Below are 17,028 nucleotides of genomic sequence, written 5' to 3'. Positions count from 1 at the left end.
GATGGAATTCAACTTATACAATGCTTAGTACTGCACTACCCTACAAGGCTGTTTTCATTAGAGCAAGTCGTGTGGATAGGCAATACACTTGCTGCCCTACTGAGCAAGAATGGGAATTTGCTGGTTATGTTGTAGAAAGGCTTAAACTGTTTAGTGACATATCAACACTATTTTCTGGAACTGATTATGTCACAGCAAACATGTTCTTCTACAAAATTTGTGAGATTAGAAGTAACATTAAGGAGTGGTCAGTTTGTGGTAATTTTTTTATTGAAGAAATGTCAATTAATATGGAAGCAAAGTTTAAGAAATATTGGACTGATATTCAAGGCATGATGGGCATTGCTACTCTTCTTGATCCTTGATTCAAACACATTATGCTGCTTCAATGTTTTGAGGTGTTACTTGGAAGACATGGGGTGGATTGTGAGGATGAGGTTACTAAAGTGAAGGAATCACTGAGTGATTTGATGCTTGAGTACCATTTGGAAGAGGATGAACCTAGAGTTATCAAGGCATCAGCACCTGCAGTAGGGAATTCAGGCTTCTTGTCTTCCTTTAGTGCCCGTGTTGCAAGTACAAAGCCAGCCGCCATAAGATTCAGATCTGAGTTGGATCGCTACTTGGAGGATGAGATGGTGGACATACTTACAAAGGACTTTGATATTTTAGATTGGTGGAAAGTGGCAGGAACACGCTATCCTACTTTGAGATTGATAGCAAGAGATATATTTGCAATTCCTATAACCACAGTTGCTTCAGAATCAGCATTTAGCACTAGTGGGCGAGTTCTTAGTGAGCATCGCAGCAGGCTCACTTCTCAAATGCTGGAGGCTCTAATGTGCTCACAAGATTGGATTAGAAACAAGTATAAAGGTAAATTTCTTGGGCAATTTACAATTCTTCATGTTTTTGTCCAGTTATTCAATGTTTTTTTCCTCATGTAGTTCATACTTGATAGCTTCTAATTGAAAAATATTCTTGCAATCCTATGTAGGCCTTGTTACTGATGAAGGACAACCTGCTAGTTTTTGGTCCGTTCTTCAAGAAGTTCAAGAAGGCCTTCAGGTGATTGATATCCAGTACAGCAACATTCATGTATTTATTGTGTCTTCTCTTTTCAGTTTTCAGTCAGTAACTTGTGTCCATGTATATCTATGTAGGATCTTGCAATTTAACTCCAGTAGGAGGCTAGGAGCACAGCAGTCAGCAGATTCCTCCCTGACCATATGTTCAGATCCTTGAAACCAACTGTCAAGATGGCGTGCTGTCCAAGTAGAATGTGATCACACTGTTCGACCAGCATTAACAATTTAACACTAACTATTTATGTAAGCTTTGGTTGTAACGAATGATGTGTGATAACACTACTACTATCTTGCTTTTGCTGCTACTGCCATGAACTTGATACTAAGTTGAATTGTTGTTGGTCAGTGGATAATAAGCTACTGTTATCTGTAGAATGTGGTCAGTTGTTAAATGTGGTCAGTTAAATGTGGTTGCTACTGCTGTTAAATGTTAAATGAATTGTTAAATGAATTGTTGTTGCTACTGCTGTTAAATGTGGTCAGTTGGTCAGCTGTTGTCTGCTGATAGCCTGATACTAAGTTATTGTTGCCTTGTTGGTCAGCTACTCAACTGGTCATTTGTTATCTATAGAATTTGCTATATGCTACTGGTTTGCTGATGCCTGAATGCCTGATAGACTCATTTGCTGTGCGCCTGTGCCTGTATGCTACTGGTTTGCGGGGAATTATCGGGGTCGGGAGCCCCGTCGGGTGAGAAATCCCCAGTCGGGGACGGGGACGGGGAAAATCCTCCCCCGCGAACGTGGATGGGGATGGGGGACGGGGAAGTTCTGCTCCATCGGGGAGCAGATCGTTCGGCTCATCCCAGGCGGGGATAGCCCCGTTGCCATCCCTGACCGGGACAAGGGTGGAAGCCAGTCTGGCCGACCCCGACGCCACCATCCCCGACGTCGCCGCCGGGGCAGGCGCCACCGCCCTTGACGCCGCCGGCCCTGTCGACGACCCCGGCACATGCGCCGCTGTCTCTGTCGACGTCGCCGCGGCCGCTGTCTCTGTCAACGTCGCCGCGGCCGTCGTCGCCGCCGACGCGCGTCTCGCTCTCTCCGCTACCACCGTTGTCTCCATAAATGGCAGCGCCGGGGCAGGCGCCACCACCCTTGATGCCGTCGGCCCTATCGACGACCCCGGCACATGCGCCGCTGTCTCTGTCGACATTGCCGCGGCCGTCGTCGCCGCCGACGCGCGTCCCGCTCTCTCCGCTACCGCCGTTGTCTCCATCACGGCCGCCAGAGCGGGCGTACCCGTCTCTGCCGCTGCCGCCGTCTTCATCGCGGCCGCTGGGGCAGGTGTTCCCGCCGCCGCTGTCCCCGTCATGGCCGTGGGACCGGGCGTTCCCGCCACTGCCGCCGCCGTCGTCTTCATTGCCGCCACTTGGCAACTGCCCCTATCTCTGCTGCCGCCATCTCCGCCATCATCGTCGGAGCCCCCTCCGCGACCGACGCTCCCCCCGTGGGCTCCTCCTCCGCCTCGTCATCAAGGTCTATCACCTCGCCGGCCGGAGGAACCCCAGGGGCAACACCTTATCCCGGAGGGTCGGCTACGGAGGCAGAAGGCGGAGCAGGGGTTGGACCCTACCCCGTGCCTGACTGCGGCACCCCTCCTCCGGTCGCCGCCGTAGAGGCCGCCTCTGCGGTAGGCCCCGTGGTCTCTCCAACGACACCACCGCTCGCCATCGGCGGGGTCACGGCTCGCCCCGCGGAGGTGGACGACACCCGTAGCGCCTTCTTCGGTGCTAGCGGTGGGACAAAGTCCCGAGGGGTGGCGCTGTGAAACAACAAGAACCTCATCAGAAACGGCTCGATGCCGGGAAAGGAATAAGGTGCGTGAGGAATTTCCACTTACACCCCCTCAGCATGAGGACGATGAGCACGCTTCGCTTCCGAGCTCGATGCCGGCCCCGAGGCATCCGGCAGCGGCTACTTGCTACTACTCCTCTGCTCGCGCGACGCAGGCAGAGGGTCGAGGGCTCCGTCGACTCCCAAGGTGCACCCCACGCTGACCCCTGGGGCGCGGCCCCAGAGCCCTGGAGGGTCAGGTCCTGGGTAGGCGGTCCACTCGACTTGTCCTCCATAGCTGAAGGGGGTGCTACTCCCGGATGACGAGCGCGCCCGGCCGGGGGGCCAGAATATACTCCTCCTCCTCATCATCATCTTCCTCCTCATCCTCATCATCGTCGTCATCATCATCCGACACGACCGTGCCCCGCCGCCGCTGTTGGAGCTCCTTGGTGGCCTTCTTCTTCTTTCTCGCCGTCTCTTTTTCCTTACGCCTCTTCTGCTTCTCAGCAAGGAGGCAGTTCTGCTACCGTCGCTCTGTGTCCTCTGGCACCGGCGGGCGTGAGTCCATGACCTGGGTCATGTGGCCCTGCAGACACGAGAATTCCACGTCAGAACGACGAACCAAGAAATGCAGGAGAGAAGAACGAGAGCGCGAAGTCCTCACTAGCTCGACGAAATTCTCGTCCGAGCGCATCGGAGGGTGACTGGGCACCAGGTAAACGGCGTCCTTGTCATCCAGCGCCTCACGAACTTGCTGCTGGATCTCGGTGTCGGCAAGCGCGTCCGTTGCGAGGATGGTGCCCTCGGTCGATGTGCCGGGGACCATGTTGTTGAGCGAGCGAGCCCGGAGCATCAGCGGTGCCACCCGCCGAGCGTGGTACACCCGATGACTCCAGCCCCAGTCAGGCCTTTTTTCTTCAGGAGCTCGATGGCCTGTAGCAGACTGACGATCCGCTTCTTCTCCTTCTCAACTGAACCGTATGACCATAGCTCCGGCGCCACTTTAATGAGGTGGCCAGTGAACTCCGGCAAAGGAGAATCAGGGTAGTTCTTCACATAGAACCACTACTGATGCCACCCCTTGTGGGATACCACGGTCTTCATCGCCATATATTCCTTGGCGCAGTTTTGGCGGAGGTGGATGGAGGCTCACCCTATCGGCACCAAGGTTGTCTGCTGCTGGTTCCCCTTCTTCTCGGTCCTCTGGCACTGGACTTGGATATGTTCTTATCCAAGACAACCGAGTCATTGCCTATGCCTCACGGGCGTTACGACCTCATGAGCTGAACTACCCGACCCATGATCTTGAGTTAGCAGCAGTGATTCACACCCTAAAAATATGGAGACATACTGATGGGCACTCATTGCAACATCTACACCGATCACAAAAGCCTCAAGTATATTTTTATCCAAGCCAACCTCAACATGTGCCAAAGAAGATGGTTAGAGATGATCAAAGATTACGATTTGGAAGTGCATTATCACCCCGGCAAAGCCAACGTAGTAGCAGATGCTCTTAGCCCCAAGAACCATTGCAATTGCTTGTCGGCAACCAACTTCACAGAAACTCTATGTCATGAGATGGGGAAACTTAGTTTGGAGATCATTTCCCATGGCATCCTCGGTCATGTCTCTCTTGAATCTGCCTTGGAAGAACAAATTGGGTTGGCATAGTTAGAAGATGAGGAATTAAGGCTAATTAAGAGAAAGATTGCACAGAAGGATGAAGGGTACAAGCATTTTTGACACGATGAAAATGGTAGAGTGTACTATGAGAACCAACTTGTTATCCCATCCAACCCTGATCTTAAGAAGCAAATCCTAGATGAGGCCCATCTCTCAAAATTCTCAATTCATCCTGGCAGTAATAAGATGTATCATGACCTCCGTCAAACTTTTTGGTGGAGTGGAATGAAACCCGAAATTGCACGCTATGTCTCGGAGTGTGACACGTGTCAATGTGTCAAGGCAAGCCATTTGAAGGTAGCAGGTACCTTGCAACTGCTACCTATTCCATCATGGAAATGGGAAGACATTAGCATGGATTTCATTGTTGGATTGCCCCCTACATCTCAGCGGCATGATTCCATTTGGGTTATAGTGGACCACCTCACAAAGTCTACACATTTTCTTCCTGTTCACACCACCTACACGACCAAGACATATGCAGAGTTGTATCTCAACTACATTGTTTCCCTGCACGGTGTACCAAGGACAATCATATATGATCGAGGTGTGTAGTTTGTAGCACGTTTTTGGGAACAGTTACAAGCTTCACTTGGTACCAAACTAATCCGTAGATCAACCTATCACTCTCAAACAGATGGCCAGACAGAGAGAGTGAATCAAATCTTAGAAGATATGCTATGAACTTGTGTCATCCATTATGACAAGAATTGGGATAAGTGTTTATCGTTGGCAGAGTTCTCTTACAACAACAGCTACTAGGCTAGTTTGAGGATGGCACCGTTTGAAGCCTTATATGGTCGGAGGTGTCGGACACCATTGAATTGGTCACAAGTGGGAGAAAGACAAACCAATGGTCCTGATCTAGTAATCGAAGCCGAAAAACAAGTTAAGATGATTCAAGCCAATCTCAAGGCAGCCCAATCTCGACAGAAAAGCTACTCTGACAAGAGGAGGAGACCCCTGCAGTTTGACATTGGTGATCACGTATACCTTCGAGTCTCCCCAACCAAAGGAGTGCAACGGTTTGGAGTAAAGGGGAAATTGGCTATTTGTTACATTGGCCCTTACGAGATTGTGAAAATCTGCGGACCCGTTGCTTACCGGATCCAACTACCCGAACAGCTCTCAGCCATTCACGACGTCTTCCATGTCTCCCAACTGAAGAAATGTGTCCAAGTCCTGACTGAGATCTTGGAACAAGAGCAACTTAAAATTGAACCCAACCTGACCTATGTCGAATATCCTACCAAAGTCCTCGACCATAAGGAGAGATACACCCGACGACAAGTTGTGAAAATGTACAAGATTCTGTGGACTAACCACACGGAAGATGAAGCAACTTGGGAAACAGAGGAATATCTGAATAAGCACTTCAGAGGTTTTCTTTTCAGCCACGGAGGTAAGGCCTGCAAACCCCCACTAGTTGTCCTTGCACCCGAATCTCGGGACGAGATTCTTTTTAAGGGGGGGTAGGCTATAACGACCTCGATTTAAATCAGCCGAGCTTAATCTTAAGACAAGTTCCCTGATCTGGTCAACTCAAACTCCTTTAGCCATTATGGCTAAGTCTGGAAAATCAGTCTAATTTCACGCCTTAGGGTGGACTTATCCTTGGTAGGTTGAGCTGAACGTCCAGAAATTCCTTATGGGAGTTGGAGAACGAAGTCCCTGCTACAACCTTGTTCAGTGGGATACTGGCTGGAAGATGGGCCCGGCAAGGAATCTCGCGGATCCATCGGACAGAGAGCACCAGAGAGCGCGTGCGCCGTGCCTCAGAACCCCGCCGCCGCGTGGCGCAACCTCACCGACGAGCACCGCCTCGCCCAATCACTGGCCGCGACAAGATGGATCAGCACGCCTCCTTCCCAATCGCGCGTAGAAGCACCCTGCGGACTTTTTCGCCCTGTCTCGTCTTGCCCGAGATCTCGCTGGCCCAGCAAGGCGTCCTGCCGCCGCTGCGACCGAAGATTGGCCGCTGCCGCGCCAGTCCGCCTCGCCTCCCGCACACATCTCCTCACCAGGATCCCCGACCGCGCCCCAATGCCTTCCGGCTTTTCCGTCGTACCTCAGTCGCGCTACCAACGCCCACACCCCATGATGATGCCGCCATCGCCAACCACCGCGCAGATAGTGCCAACTCCTCTTCCCCCGACTCGCCAGTAGCGTGCCACGGCAAAGCCGCTAGTTCCGCGATTGCTAGAGTTGCTGCTTGCCCTGTCACCTCGCCGGCAACGTCCTCACCTGCAGTGCCTCTCTCTCCCTCCTATTCGCCGATACAAAGCCGCCGCAGCCAATCCGGCGCTTGACACAACCAGACACACACTCGCCCTCACCAATCCTTCCGTCCGGCAAAACAGCACCTGCGTAGCACTATCTTCAGTGCCCAATACCGTAAGACCCTGTCCCTGGAGCTCCGCTTCGCCGGCCAATGGAGACGTTGACCAATCGCCACCACGGCAGAGCACTCCATCCTCTTCGATCTTATCCTTGCGCTGCTCGAACTCCTTCTCTTCCGCGCAGCTATAAAAGGGGTACCAAAGCCTCTACCGAAGTTCCCTTCGCCATCATTGCCTTTGCCACACCTTCCTCTATTTCATGCTCAAGCGCTGCCGCATAAGCTCTTTGAGGGACTCCCCCTCTCCGCTCAACACCCACCTTTCCAACCCCACCGGCCGCTCGTTTCCTTCAAGCTGTGCTAGAGAGTGCTTGTTGCCCTCAAGAAGCGCCCCTGCCACCCGAAACTTAGCGTCGTTCATCATTCCGCCTGAGCTCGCTTCTTCCCGACCCCAAGTTTTCGTCGGAAGGACCAAAGGTGAGCTGATGACCCCTTCCAACTCACCCGACCCCTGTCCGTTTTGCCCGACCCCTACCTGTTTCGCCCGACCCTTGTCCGCCTCGCCCGAGGGCTCGGCTGTATCTTTTCTTTTGATCATGGGTATCTGTGTAAATTTTGGGAACATCCCTGTGTTAAGTCTGAGGACCCTATTACAGTTATTCCTTAGGTCTAAGGGTCAGATCGTAAGTTTTTCCTAATCCGACTCTTTATTCTTGTTCTCAATCAATAGAAGCTTGGGAAATTCATCTTAAATCAAGCAGAAATAAGAAAAACGTGAAATTACTTGGGTTGGAATCCTCTTTCTGATTAGAATCCAATAAAATGGGTTTCGCACTTTTCCTGTAGTTTTGCTACAGTTTCTGGGCTAAATCTTGCAAGTGTTGTTGAAATAACAGTCTAAGTGTTTGACCCCTGCATTGCATTTCCTGTAGAGCTAAACCTCGCCGACGGCACGTACGAGCTGCACCCGGTGCCAGAAGACGAAGTTGTAGCCGAGCTGCTGCCTGCGGGAACTGAAGCCGAGAGCACTGAAGATCAGTTCACTTCCACCCCGCTCGAAGGCAAGCCCTGGAGCATAACCTAGTCTTTCTAAACTTGTGCATGCCTTCATTTGTATGTATGTGCATTTACGTTACAGGAATTGTTTGAAATCATAGATGCATGACTTAGTTCCCTTGATCTGAACACTAGTATGATAGGCCGAGTAGTTGCAGTGCTTAATAGGACTCGGTAAAAGTTGAGTGATTCCCTGTCACTCGCGAGTTATAGGAATTGCTTGTTCTCCTTTGTCATTACTATAAGGACGGTGGATGGGGCAGGGCCTTGTGAACTATTTTTGGTGGTCGGTGGATTGCCCCGTCTATCTACATGAAATTGTTAAGGTCGGAAAGTGTTGGTGTTCGTGATCAAGTGTTTGAAAGTACTAATCTCATACCTAGTATGGGATGGGGAAGCCTAGTACCTAATTGAACCAGGACGTGAGCGGTTCGATCCACTGTCTCTGGAACAGAGTTTTCCCTTGCGGCCGCATGTGGTGACAAGTGTGGTCACAGAACGGCAGAGGCCGGGTCTGTGAAGCCTTGTACCAAGAGAAGTGGGCCCGACACGGGTCAGGGGATTGATGGGGACGGCCGACAAGGGAAGCGACCCTCTGTGGTGCACAGATGTCGTGAGATTAGGTTCGCCATGCATGGTTAAGAAATTCGAATCGATTTGTCTGCCTCTCACAGATTGAGACTACTTGATCGCTATGCTACACTGAGTAAAGATGGAACACGATGATGATGTAAACCTTGATGCTTGTTCCTTAAATTGTTTGGAACTATGTTTGTTTTGCATAAGTTGTTAATGTAGATTGGTTAACGAACTTAGAACCTGAGCTAAAATATTGAAAGTAAGGACCTACTGTTGTCGCTTTTGGCAAAACAAACCCCTCAGCCAAAGAGCCTTGCATGTCTACAAGTTGGTGGAGTAGTATCCCACCGGTCGGTTAAGTCTTGTTGAGCTTAGTTGCTCAGCCTTGTTTGTGGCACATCTTTTAGGTGATGTTGAAGCTCCCAAGTCTGCCGTTTGTGGCACTTGGCCTCCCTAGCTTCCTCCTGGATGGATGGTCGAGTGGGATCCCTCCTCGGACGGCGAGGATAGGGATCAATGATGTCCTGACCGGCCTCATCAGTGACATCTGACCCAGCGCTAGCTTCCATGGTTTATCTTTTCCGCTGCTTAAGAACTATGTAAACTCTAATTTTCGAAACAACATTGTAATAAATTATTGAACTTGTTAGATTTTGCATGATCTGTTGTATTCTCTGAAACCACTCACCTTCGTGTGAGCTCTGCTAATCCGGTCCTGTAAAGTGGTTCTATCTGATGAAATCCGACGAACTGCCGAGTTAACTTGGTTAAAGCATAAGACCGCATGTCAGGCGACTTATTGTGCTTTAATTAAGTTAATCCGAGTGGTTCCGCCATAGCCATCCTCCTGGTGATGAGTCCTCCAAGAACTAGAACATGCTATTGCACCTAATAACTAGTAATGAAGATTACATAGTTGCTTGGATCATCACAGATTGGTACACAGACCATTAAATACATTAACGTGACAACACATATGGCTCCAGCCGTGTTGCCGTACGCGTTACATGTAGGTCATGAATAAGTTACACACATGCACCACATACACAAGGGGCCATACTGATCACAAAATCGTAACATCCTGCAAAACAGAGTTAGGCGTTCTGACGTTCCAAACTTCAGAGGCCCGAAACTGCATCTTCCAAGCCGAATTTGGGAAATCTAATCCTGCGAAACAAAGTTAGGTGTAACTTTTTCTGTAGATTAATTTTCATATAAAATTCGCCTCGATCCGAGATCGTACCGAAAAGTTACGGCTGTTTTACGGAAGCACATGCATACAACAAAAATTCGACCTGGTAGTAGATTCAATCTACTACTGCGCATCACATTCACCTGGCGTATGAACCTAGGTTTCAATCTGATCAATCACATTGATCTTCGCTCACTGCAACTGGCATTACGTGTATCACTTAACTCCGATGGCGGAAATTCGACCGGTAGGAGTATGTCGTTACACGACCATTGCAGCAAGAACACGAAATCATGTCATAGATCAATATGAAAACTTGCATACCTCCATATGCACACATCCCGAATCCATAACAAAATAGCTATAGCTCTGATACCACTGTTGAGCTACAAGGTAGGCTACGCTAGCGCAAAATAAAATTTTTCTACCGCGTAAAATAGGAAAACTGCCATATATGGATCATGGGATTACCACTCGATGCACTGGTGCGGAAGACGTAGAATTGCATCGGGGTAGCTGTTGACGCTAGATTTTGACACGTATGGAATCGGCGCCAAGGAAAGAAAAGATTGGCCGATGCGGCAGATTGAAAGGTCACAACTAGGAATCGGCCGATTGATGTTGCAGTTGGGAATCGGCCGATTGACGCTGCAGTGTTTTGGCGGACGGAGTTGATGGAGATCGGCCGATTGGAAGGCTGGAGCGATTGGGCCAATATGGGCTTAAGGAAGATCAGAGAAAGAAGATAGAGAAAGATGGGCCCGTGGAAGTACGATAACCAACTCTGATACGAGTTGTGTTTGTAAATATTCGTTTTCGTTTAAAATTAGAGATAGATCCTAGTTGGTTAGGAAATTGGTTGTAACAGGCTATGAATAGCCATCTTTAGAGATTTGTAAACAACACATCAATCAATACAACAATCTACTATTTCCTCGTACTTTACTTTCAAGTCGGCGACTTCGCCAATACTTTTCTTCTTTCACGAGTTCGTACGGGTTGGCAGGACTGCATCGACACGATCTCCGACCAATTCTATAAGTTCCCTTTATCGAGTAACATCTAAGTTTTAACTTCGGGCGCATTGCTCTTATTTTATTTAGATTTATTCACCAGTTATCGATATTTACTAGAATTATAGGTTTTATCTGTTGTTCTAGTTTTATCACCAGTTATCCAGCTTGGGATTTGAACTGTCGGCCCTGTAATTATTATTTTCATTCATCATTATCATATAGCCGATTAGATCTATTTCAAGTGTTGCTTTTGTAGCTTTTTCTAGCTCACTCTAGTTGTTTCCCTCGAAATCGCTACGTGATTGTCGGCTGTATCATAGCCGATTATCTTTATATAGCAAATCGGCTGATTCGCTGATACGCTTTTCGAGATCGGAACCTTAGCCGATCGGAACCCCTGGAATTTGACACGTTTTCTTCCTTACCAATCAACAGGTCAGATTGGCTAGCACGCCGTGCGAACCGCACCAGGGCAATCACCCGAATAGGAGCTAAGCAGATTCTCCCGGGTCGTGTGTCCGACGCTAAGGGTCAATCGGCTGACTTTTAACGCCAACACACTTTTGGCACGCCCAGTGGGACCACCTCAACATCCACCATGTCAAAAGCTACCGAGATCTCCGAAGACAACGTCATCGAGGTGACGGAAGCAGATCTCAAGGATGACCAGAAAGAACAGTTGGCAAAGCAAATGGAACAATACAGGAAAACATGCTTGCAATCTTTCAGTCGTACCAGGAGCGGGGAGACCATCAAGAAAGTTCCCTTTCCAACCCCCCGCCAGATCACCATCGCTGAGGATTCAGCCAAGATGTCCGACATGATCCAACAGTCTGTCTACCAGGCCTTCATCGATCAATCCCCAGTGATGGCCAACATGGTGTACAATACCGTCATTAGCTCCCTCGCCAACGGCGTATCTCAAGGGTATCAGGGGCCGGCGTACGTCCCACCCATCGCAGCCCCAGTCAGGAGCTTGCCGGGCACATCTCAATTGGCTCCTCAGCCGATGCCGACATAGCATGGAGGACACAATACTTCACCGCCTTCAATGCATCCAGGATACAACGGTGCGCCATGCTTTCAATCACAAGCACCGCCACAGCCTGCTCAAATTTCCTCCGTGCAATCATTGCCATCAAACTCAGTGCCTTGGGGGGCACCGTCAATAGCGGCCGTTCTGGATCAATTGGCCGGCTATGGAGGCTCTCCGATCCAGGCACCATTCTAGTCGGCCACCCGGCCGACGGTTCCACAGTATCAACCGGCCACGTTAGAAATCGGCAGGGGGCAGACGCTGCTGAGGCACTCCGAGGTGCGGTGCCGATGATACTGTATGATGAGATGGCCGGTTCATTGCGCCATCAAATGTCAACCGCTCAGCCGGCCACGTTGCCGCATAATCCACCACACGCTTTGATTCATCACCCGGTCATCCCACCACCGATCCACCAACATGTGCCATTTCCCAAGCCAATAATTCATCAGCAGCAAGTAGACTGGACGGCGATGATAGCGGAGGTGATTCAAGATCAATTCGGGTTGAAGCCAAAGGTACAAACTTACACGTACAAAACGCCATACCCGCCTGCGTGCGATCTACTGCCGTTTCCCCATCGGTACAAAGTTCCCGACTTCACTAAGTTTTCGGGGCTGGATGACACCTCAACAATGGAACATGTAAACAGATTCATCATCCAATGCGGGGAGGCAGCTACACAGGATGCACTGCAGGTGCGTCTATTCTTATCGTCCCTGTCCAGGTCAGCTTTCCAGTGGTTCACTACGCTACCGTCAAATTCCATTGTCACCTGGGCTGACCTGGAAAAACAGTTCCACAAATACTTCTACGCGGGAGTCCATGAGATGAAGCTCTCAGATTGGACCAGCCTCAGGCAGAGGAGCGACGAGCCCGTGACCAATTATGTGAAAAGGTTCAGGGAAGTCAGAAACAAATGCTACACCCTGGTCCTGACCGATGCGCAGCTGGCCGACATCACCTTCCAAGCCTTCCTAGGAGGAGTCTGAGTCAGATCGTCCACCGATTGTCCAGTCAAGAAGTACGCCCTTTTGATCAGCGAAGAAATTTTCAGAAGAAGGTGGCATACTTAGAGGGATCTGAATCTGAGGAGGAAGTGGAAATCGGCCTAGCAGAGTAGGTTAAAGGAAAAAAATCGATATCGTGTCCTTTCGGGAAAAAGGAACCGGAGGCGTTCGGTTTTGATATATCAAAGGCCGACAAAATTTATTACCTACTTCTCCAAGAGGGGCAGATCGAACTCTCACCTTATCATACAATCCCATTGGTCGAGCAGCTAAAAAAGATGAAGTGTTGCAAATGGCACAATGTCACATCCCACGACACAAACGAGTGCAAAATCATCCACCAGCAGATACAATCGGCCATCGAGCTAGGCAGGCTCAAGTTTGAGGTCCCGACAAAGCCAGCAAAGCCAATGAAGATTGATCAGCATCCTTTCCCCACTAACATGGTTGATACGGGAAGAAACGTGCTTCAAACCAAGGTGCTGACATCGGAATCGGCTAAAAAGAGCGGCGTTGTGGACCCCAGGAATCAAGCTACGGTCGAAGATGTCAAGGGGAAGAGACGGGTTAATGATGAGGGTGAAGGATCAAAAAGACCGCGTAGACCTATTACCTCCCAATTCTTGCTCAACAAATATCAGCGGCAGCAGGAAAGTTCGAGATATCGCAAAGAAATAATGCGGCGACACGAAAATCATTGGCGATGCCCGTTCTTCATCCATTGCTGGGAAAATAACCTCAGGTTGCCATTGGCTGATAATTGCCCGGAGTGCAGCGGTCCATATCACGGTAATCGCCCGTTCAAGAGGTCCCGCTCTAGGGACAGAGGAATCGGAGCCAATCAGCAGAAACTGGCGCGAGCAAGAGGATCGGCGCCTTTCAGTGCGTGATCAGCTGGGGGGCAGAGTTGACCGGTATGATCAGCCAAGGAGCAGACGTGAATAGTATGATTAGCCAGGGAGCAGATCTAACCAGTACGACCGACCAGGGGGCAGAGTCAGCACACACGATCGGTTAGAGGAGATGGCCGATGCCAGGATGTTAGATGAAAACCCCCTATGATGGGAACTGGATTGGGAGCACGCCAGACCACCGGCCAAACCAATGAACCCCAGGTGGTGCCCTGATGGATTGACCAAATCCCAAAAATGAAGGATTCAACGCCTGCGCTAATGGGAACAACAGGAAGAAGAGCAGAGGCAGATGGTGGATAAGAAAGACGACAGGTCTCGAGTCTGGCGCCCCAAAAGAAATAACAATGAGGAAGATGACAACCAAGAATGGGCAGCTGATGTCAGCATGGTGTTCATCTTGTTGATGGAGTTCATGGCTCCCGCCGATCGGTGCGACACGACGAAGATGGAGGAACAAATGGCACAATTGGCTTTGGAGCCAATGACAGCCACTTTTGAGAAACCCGAAGACAAAAAACGGCAACACCTCAAGGCACTGTTCCTCAAAGGACATGTCAACGGTCGACCTGTCACCAGGCTACTAGTAGATGGAGGCGCTGTAGTCAACATCATGCCGTACGCCATGTTTTGGAAGCTGGGGAAAAGCGACGAAGATCTAACCAAGATGGACATGATGCTCAACGACTTCGAGGGCAACGTGTCTCCCACGCGCGGTGCACTCTGCGTCGACCTCACCATCGGCAGTAAGACCCTTCCCACTACTTTGTTTATTATTAATGGCAAAGGGTTCTACAATATGTTGCTCGGTCGTGATTGGATACACGCGAATTGTTGCGTCCCGTCTAAAATGCACCAATGCCTCGTACAATGCGTCAGCGACAACATCGAGATAGTCACTGCCGATTTCACCTACAGTGTTGTTGCGGCCGATACGTAGCAGTGGAGCTGCGAACACATCAAGTGCATATCCGGAAGAACTTGGGACACCGATTTCTTGAAAGTGTCCGATTTTGGCCTACAGCCGATCCGAGCAGTTGGCTCTGAAGATTTAGATTAGATGGATCAGTTCGTCCGAGAAGATGGGAAGTTGGGGCACGGGTTTACGTCAGCCGATTCATTAGACATGATAGATTTAGGTGATGGCACCAAACCAAGGCCGACGTACATTAGTGCTAACCTGGATCCCGAATATAGGTGTAAATTGACAAATTTATTAAAAGAATTCAAAGATTGTTTTGCTTGGGAATACCATGAGATGCCTGGTCTAGACCGGTCCATTGTTGAACACCGGTTGCCTATAAAGCTAGGATATCGGCCATATCAACAGCCCGCACAATGATGCAATCCCAAAATTCTTCCTGATATAAAGGCCGAGATTACAAGATTGATCGAAGCGAAATTTATTCGGCAGTGCCGTTATGCTGAGTGGATCTCTAATATTGTACCTGAATACAAGAAAAATGGAAAGCTGCGCGTGTGCATTGACTTCAGGAACCTTAATTAGGCTACCCCGATGGATGGGTATCCAATGCCGACAGCTGATGTTTTGATAGATGCCGCCGCAGGACATAAAGTCATCAGTTTTATTAATGGTCGAAGAAGATATTTCAAAAACGGCTTTCAGGTGCCCAGGCCACCTTGATTTATTCGAGTGGGTAGTAATGACCTTTGGATTAAAGAACGCTGGTGCTACATATCAATGGGCTATGAATTACATCTTCCACAAGCTCATTGGCGTCCTGGTGGAAATCTACATCGACAATGTCATAGTCAAATCAAAAGGGCATCAAGAGCATCTGGCCGATCTGCGAGAAGTATTGGAGTGCACAAGGAAGCATGGGTTGAAAAGGAACCCGAACAAGTGTGCATTCGGCGTATCGGCCGGGCAATTTCTGGGATTCATGATTCACGAGTGCGGGATAGAAGTCAACCGAAAAATCATAGCGGCCATCAATAAGGTTGTGGCCCCACAGAACAAAACTGAGTTGCAATCCCTAATCGGCAAACTTAACTTTATCAGAAGATTCATATCTAATTTGTCTAGGCGTATTCAAGCCTTCACGCCATTATTGAAGTTAAAGCCCGACCAGGAATTTGTGTGGGGAGAGGAACAGCAGAAAGCACTGGAAGACATCAAGCAATATCTGATCTCGCCACTTGTATTGGTTCCATCACAAGCTGACAAGCCGTTCAGACTATACTTATCGGCCGATGAACTGGCTATCGGATCGGCGCTGGTACAGGAGTTCGATGGAAAGGAGCGGGTAATATATTATATTAGCAGAAGACTTCTGGACGCCGAGACAAGATATTCTCCGGTAGAACGGCTATGCCTATGTCTTTATTTCTCATGCACCAAGCTCAGGCACTACCTGTTGTCGGCAGAGTGCATAGTCGTATGCAAGGATGACGTGGTAAAGTACATGCTATCATTGCCAATTTTGAAAGGACGAATTGAAAGTGGATCTTGGGTCTGTCAGAGTTTGACCTAAGGTACGAATCGGCCAAAGCTGTCAAGGGTCAAGTCATGGCCGATTTCGTGGCCCAGCACTGCGGATCGGAAATCACTGTCGTTGAGCCGGTTCCATGGACTCTATACTTTGATGGTTCATCATGTGGGGCTGGATCAGGAACCGGCATCGTTCTCATATCACCTTGGGGGGCAAGTTATGATTTCTCTCTGCCGATAGAAGCATCCACGACCAATAATCAGGCGGAATACCAAGCCGTCCTAAAAGGCATTCAATTATTGAGAGAGATCAAAGCCGACTCTGTGGAGATTTTTTGGGATTCCATGCTCATCGTAGACCAGTTAATGGGAAGATCTGAATGTAAAGATGATGTCCTGAGGATCTACTATGAAGATTGCCTCCAACTCTTAAAGGAATTCAAGTTCGCGGTTATTGAGCATATTCCCAGAAGTTATAATGAAGAGGCTAATAGGCTTGCCCAACACGCGTCCGGGTATCGGCCGATTCAAGGCACCATGACTCTAGAACTCACGGCCGACGATTGGCGAAAGGAGATCGCCGACTACCTAAACGATCCGTCCAAAAAAGTGGATCGGCGAGTGCGTTTTCAAGCGACAAAATATGTATTACTCGAAGATGACTTATTTTACTGAACGATTGATGGGGTTCTGCTCAAATGCCTGGGGACGGAAGAGGCAAAGATCCTGATGAGAGAAATCCATGAATTGGCTCATAAAATGAAGTGGATGATTAGGAATAACGGATATTATTAGCCGACGATACTCGAAGACTGCTTCAAATAATATAAAGGGTGTCAGGATTGTCAGAAGTTTTGCAATGTACAACGTGCGCCAGCGTCAGCTA

The 17,028-nt window shown here is 49.3% G+C and overlaps 2 protein-coding genes across 2 annotated transcripts; one reads left to right on the top strand and one right to left on the bottom strand.

Annotated features, from left to right (window-relative positions):
* Positions 1–272: 272 nt before the first annotated feature.
* On the top strand, positions 273–1,424 carry LOC111256098 (zinc finger BED domain-containing protein DAYSLEEPER-like). The gene is made up of 3 exons (XM_022823674.1): positions 273–876; positions 998–1,068; positions 1,164–1,424. The coding sequence occupies exons 1-3, from the start codon at positions 378–380 to the stop codon at positions 1,176–1,178; spliced, it is 585 nt and encodes a 194-aa protein (XP_022679409.1). The 5' UTR covers positions 273–377; the 3' UTR covers positions 1,179–1,424.
* Positions 1,425–1,887: 463 nt separating this feature from the next.
* LOC111257919 (PE-PGRS family protein PE_PGRS16-like) lies at positions 1,888–3,692 on the bottom strand. The gene is made up of 3 exons (XM_022828286.1): positions 3,531–3,692; positions 3,394–3,452; positions 1,888–2,341 (listed from the first exon to the last, which is right to left on the bottom strand). Exons 1-3 carry the CDS (start codon positions 3,690–3,692, stop codon positions 1,888–1,890), a joined length of 675 nt encoding a protein of 224 aa, XP_022684021.1.
* Positions 3,693–17,028: the final 13,336 nt, after the last annotated feature.

This window comes from Setaria italica, chromosome I (genome assembly GCF_000263155.2).
Source record: "Setaria italica strain Yugu1 chromosome I, Setaria_italica_v2.0, whole genome shotgun sequence".
NCBI lineage: Eukaryota > Viridiplantae > Streptophyta > Magnoliopsida > Poales > Poaceae > Setaria > Setaria italica.
The sequence above is the reverse complement of the archived record's forward strand: the minus strand, read 5'-3'. Positions and strand labels throughout refer to the sequence as shown.

Excerpts from the sequence above, each read along its gene's own strand:
- LOC111256098 (XM_022823674.1), top strand. The coding sequence starts at position 378 with ATGCTGCTTCAATGTTTTGAGGTGTTACTTGGAAGACATGGGGTGGAT. Across the intron at positions 877-997 it reads GATTAGAAACAAGTATAAAG|GCCTTGTTACTGATGAAGGA; the intron begins GTAAATTTCTTG and ends AATCCTATGTAG.
- LOC111257919 (XM_022828286.1), bottom strand. The coding sequence starts at position 3,692 with ATGGTCCCCGGCACATCGACCGAGGGCACCATCCTCGCAACGGACGCG. Across the intron at positions 3,453-3,530 it reads ACGAGAATTTCGTCGAGCTA|GGCCACATGACCCAGGTCAT; the intron begins GTGAGGACTTCG and ends TCGTGTCTGCAG. Across the intron at positions 2,342-3,393 it reads CCAGAGGACACAGAGCGACG|CGGCAGAGACGGGTACGCCC; the intron begins GTAGCAGAACTG and ends AGACGGCGGCAG.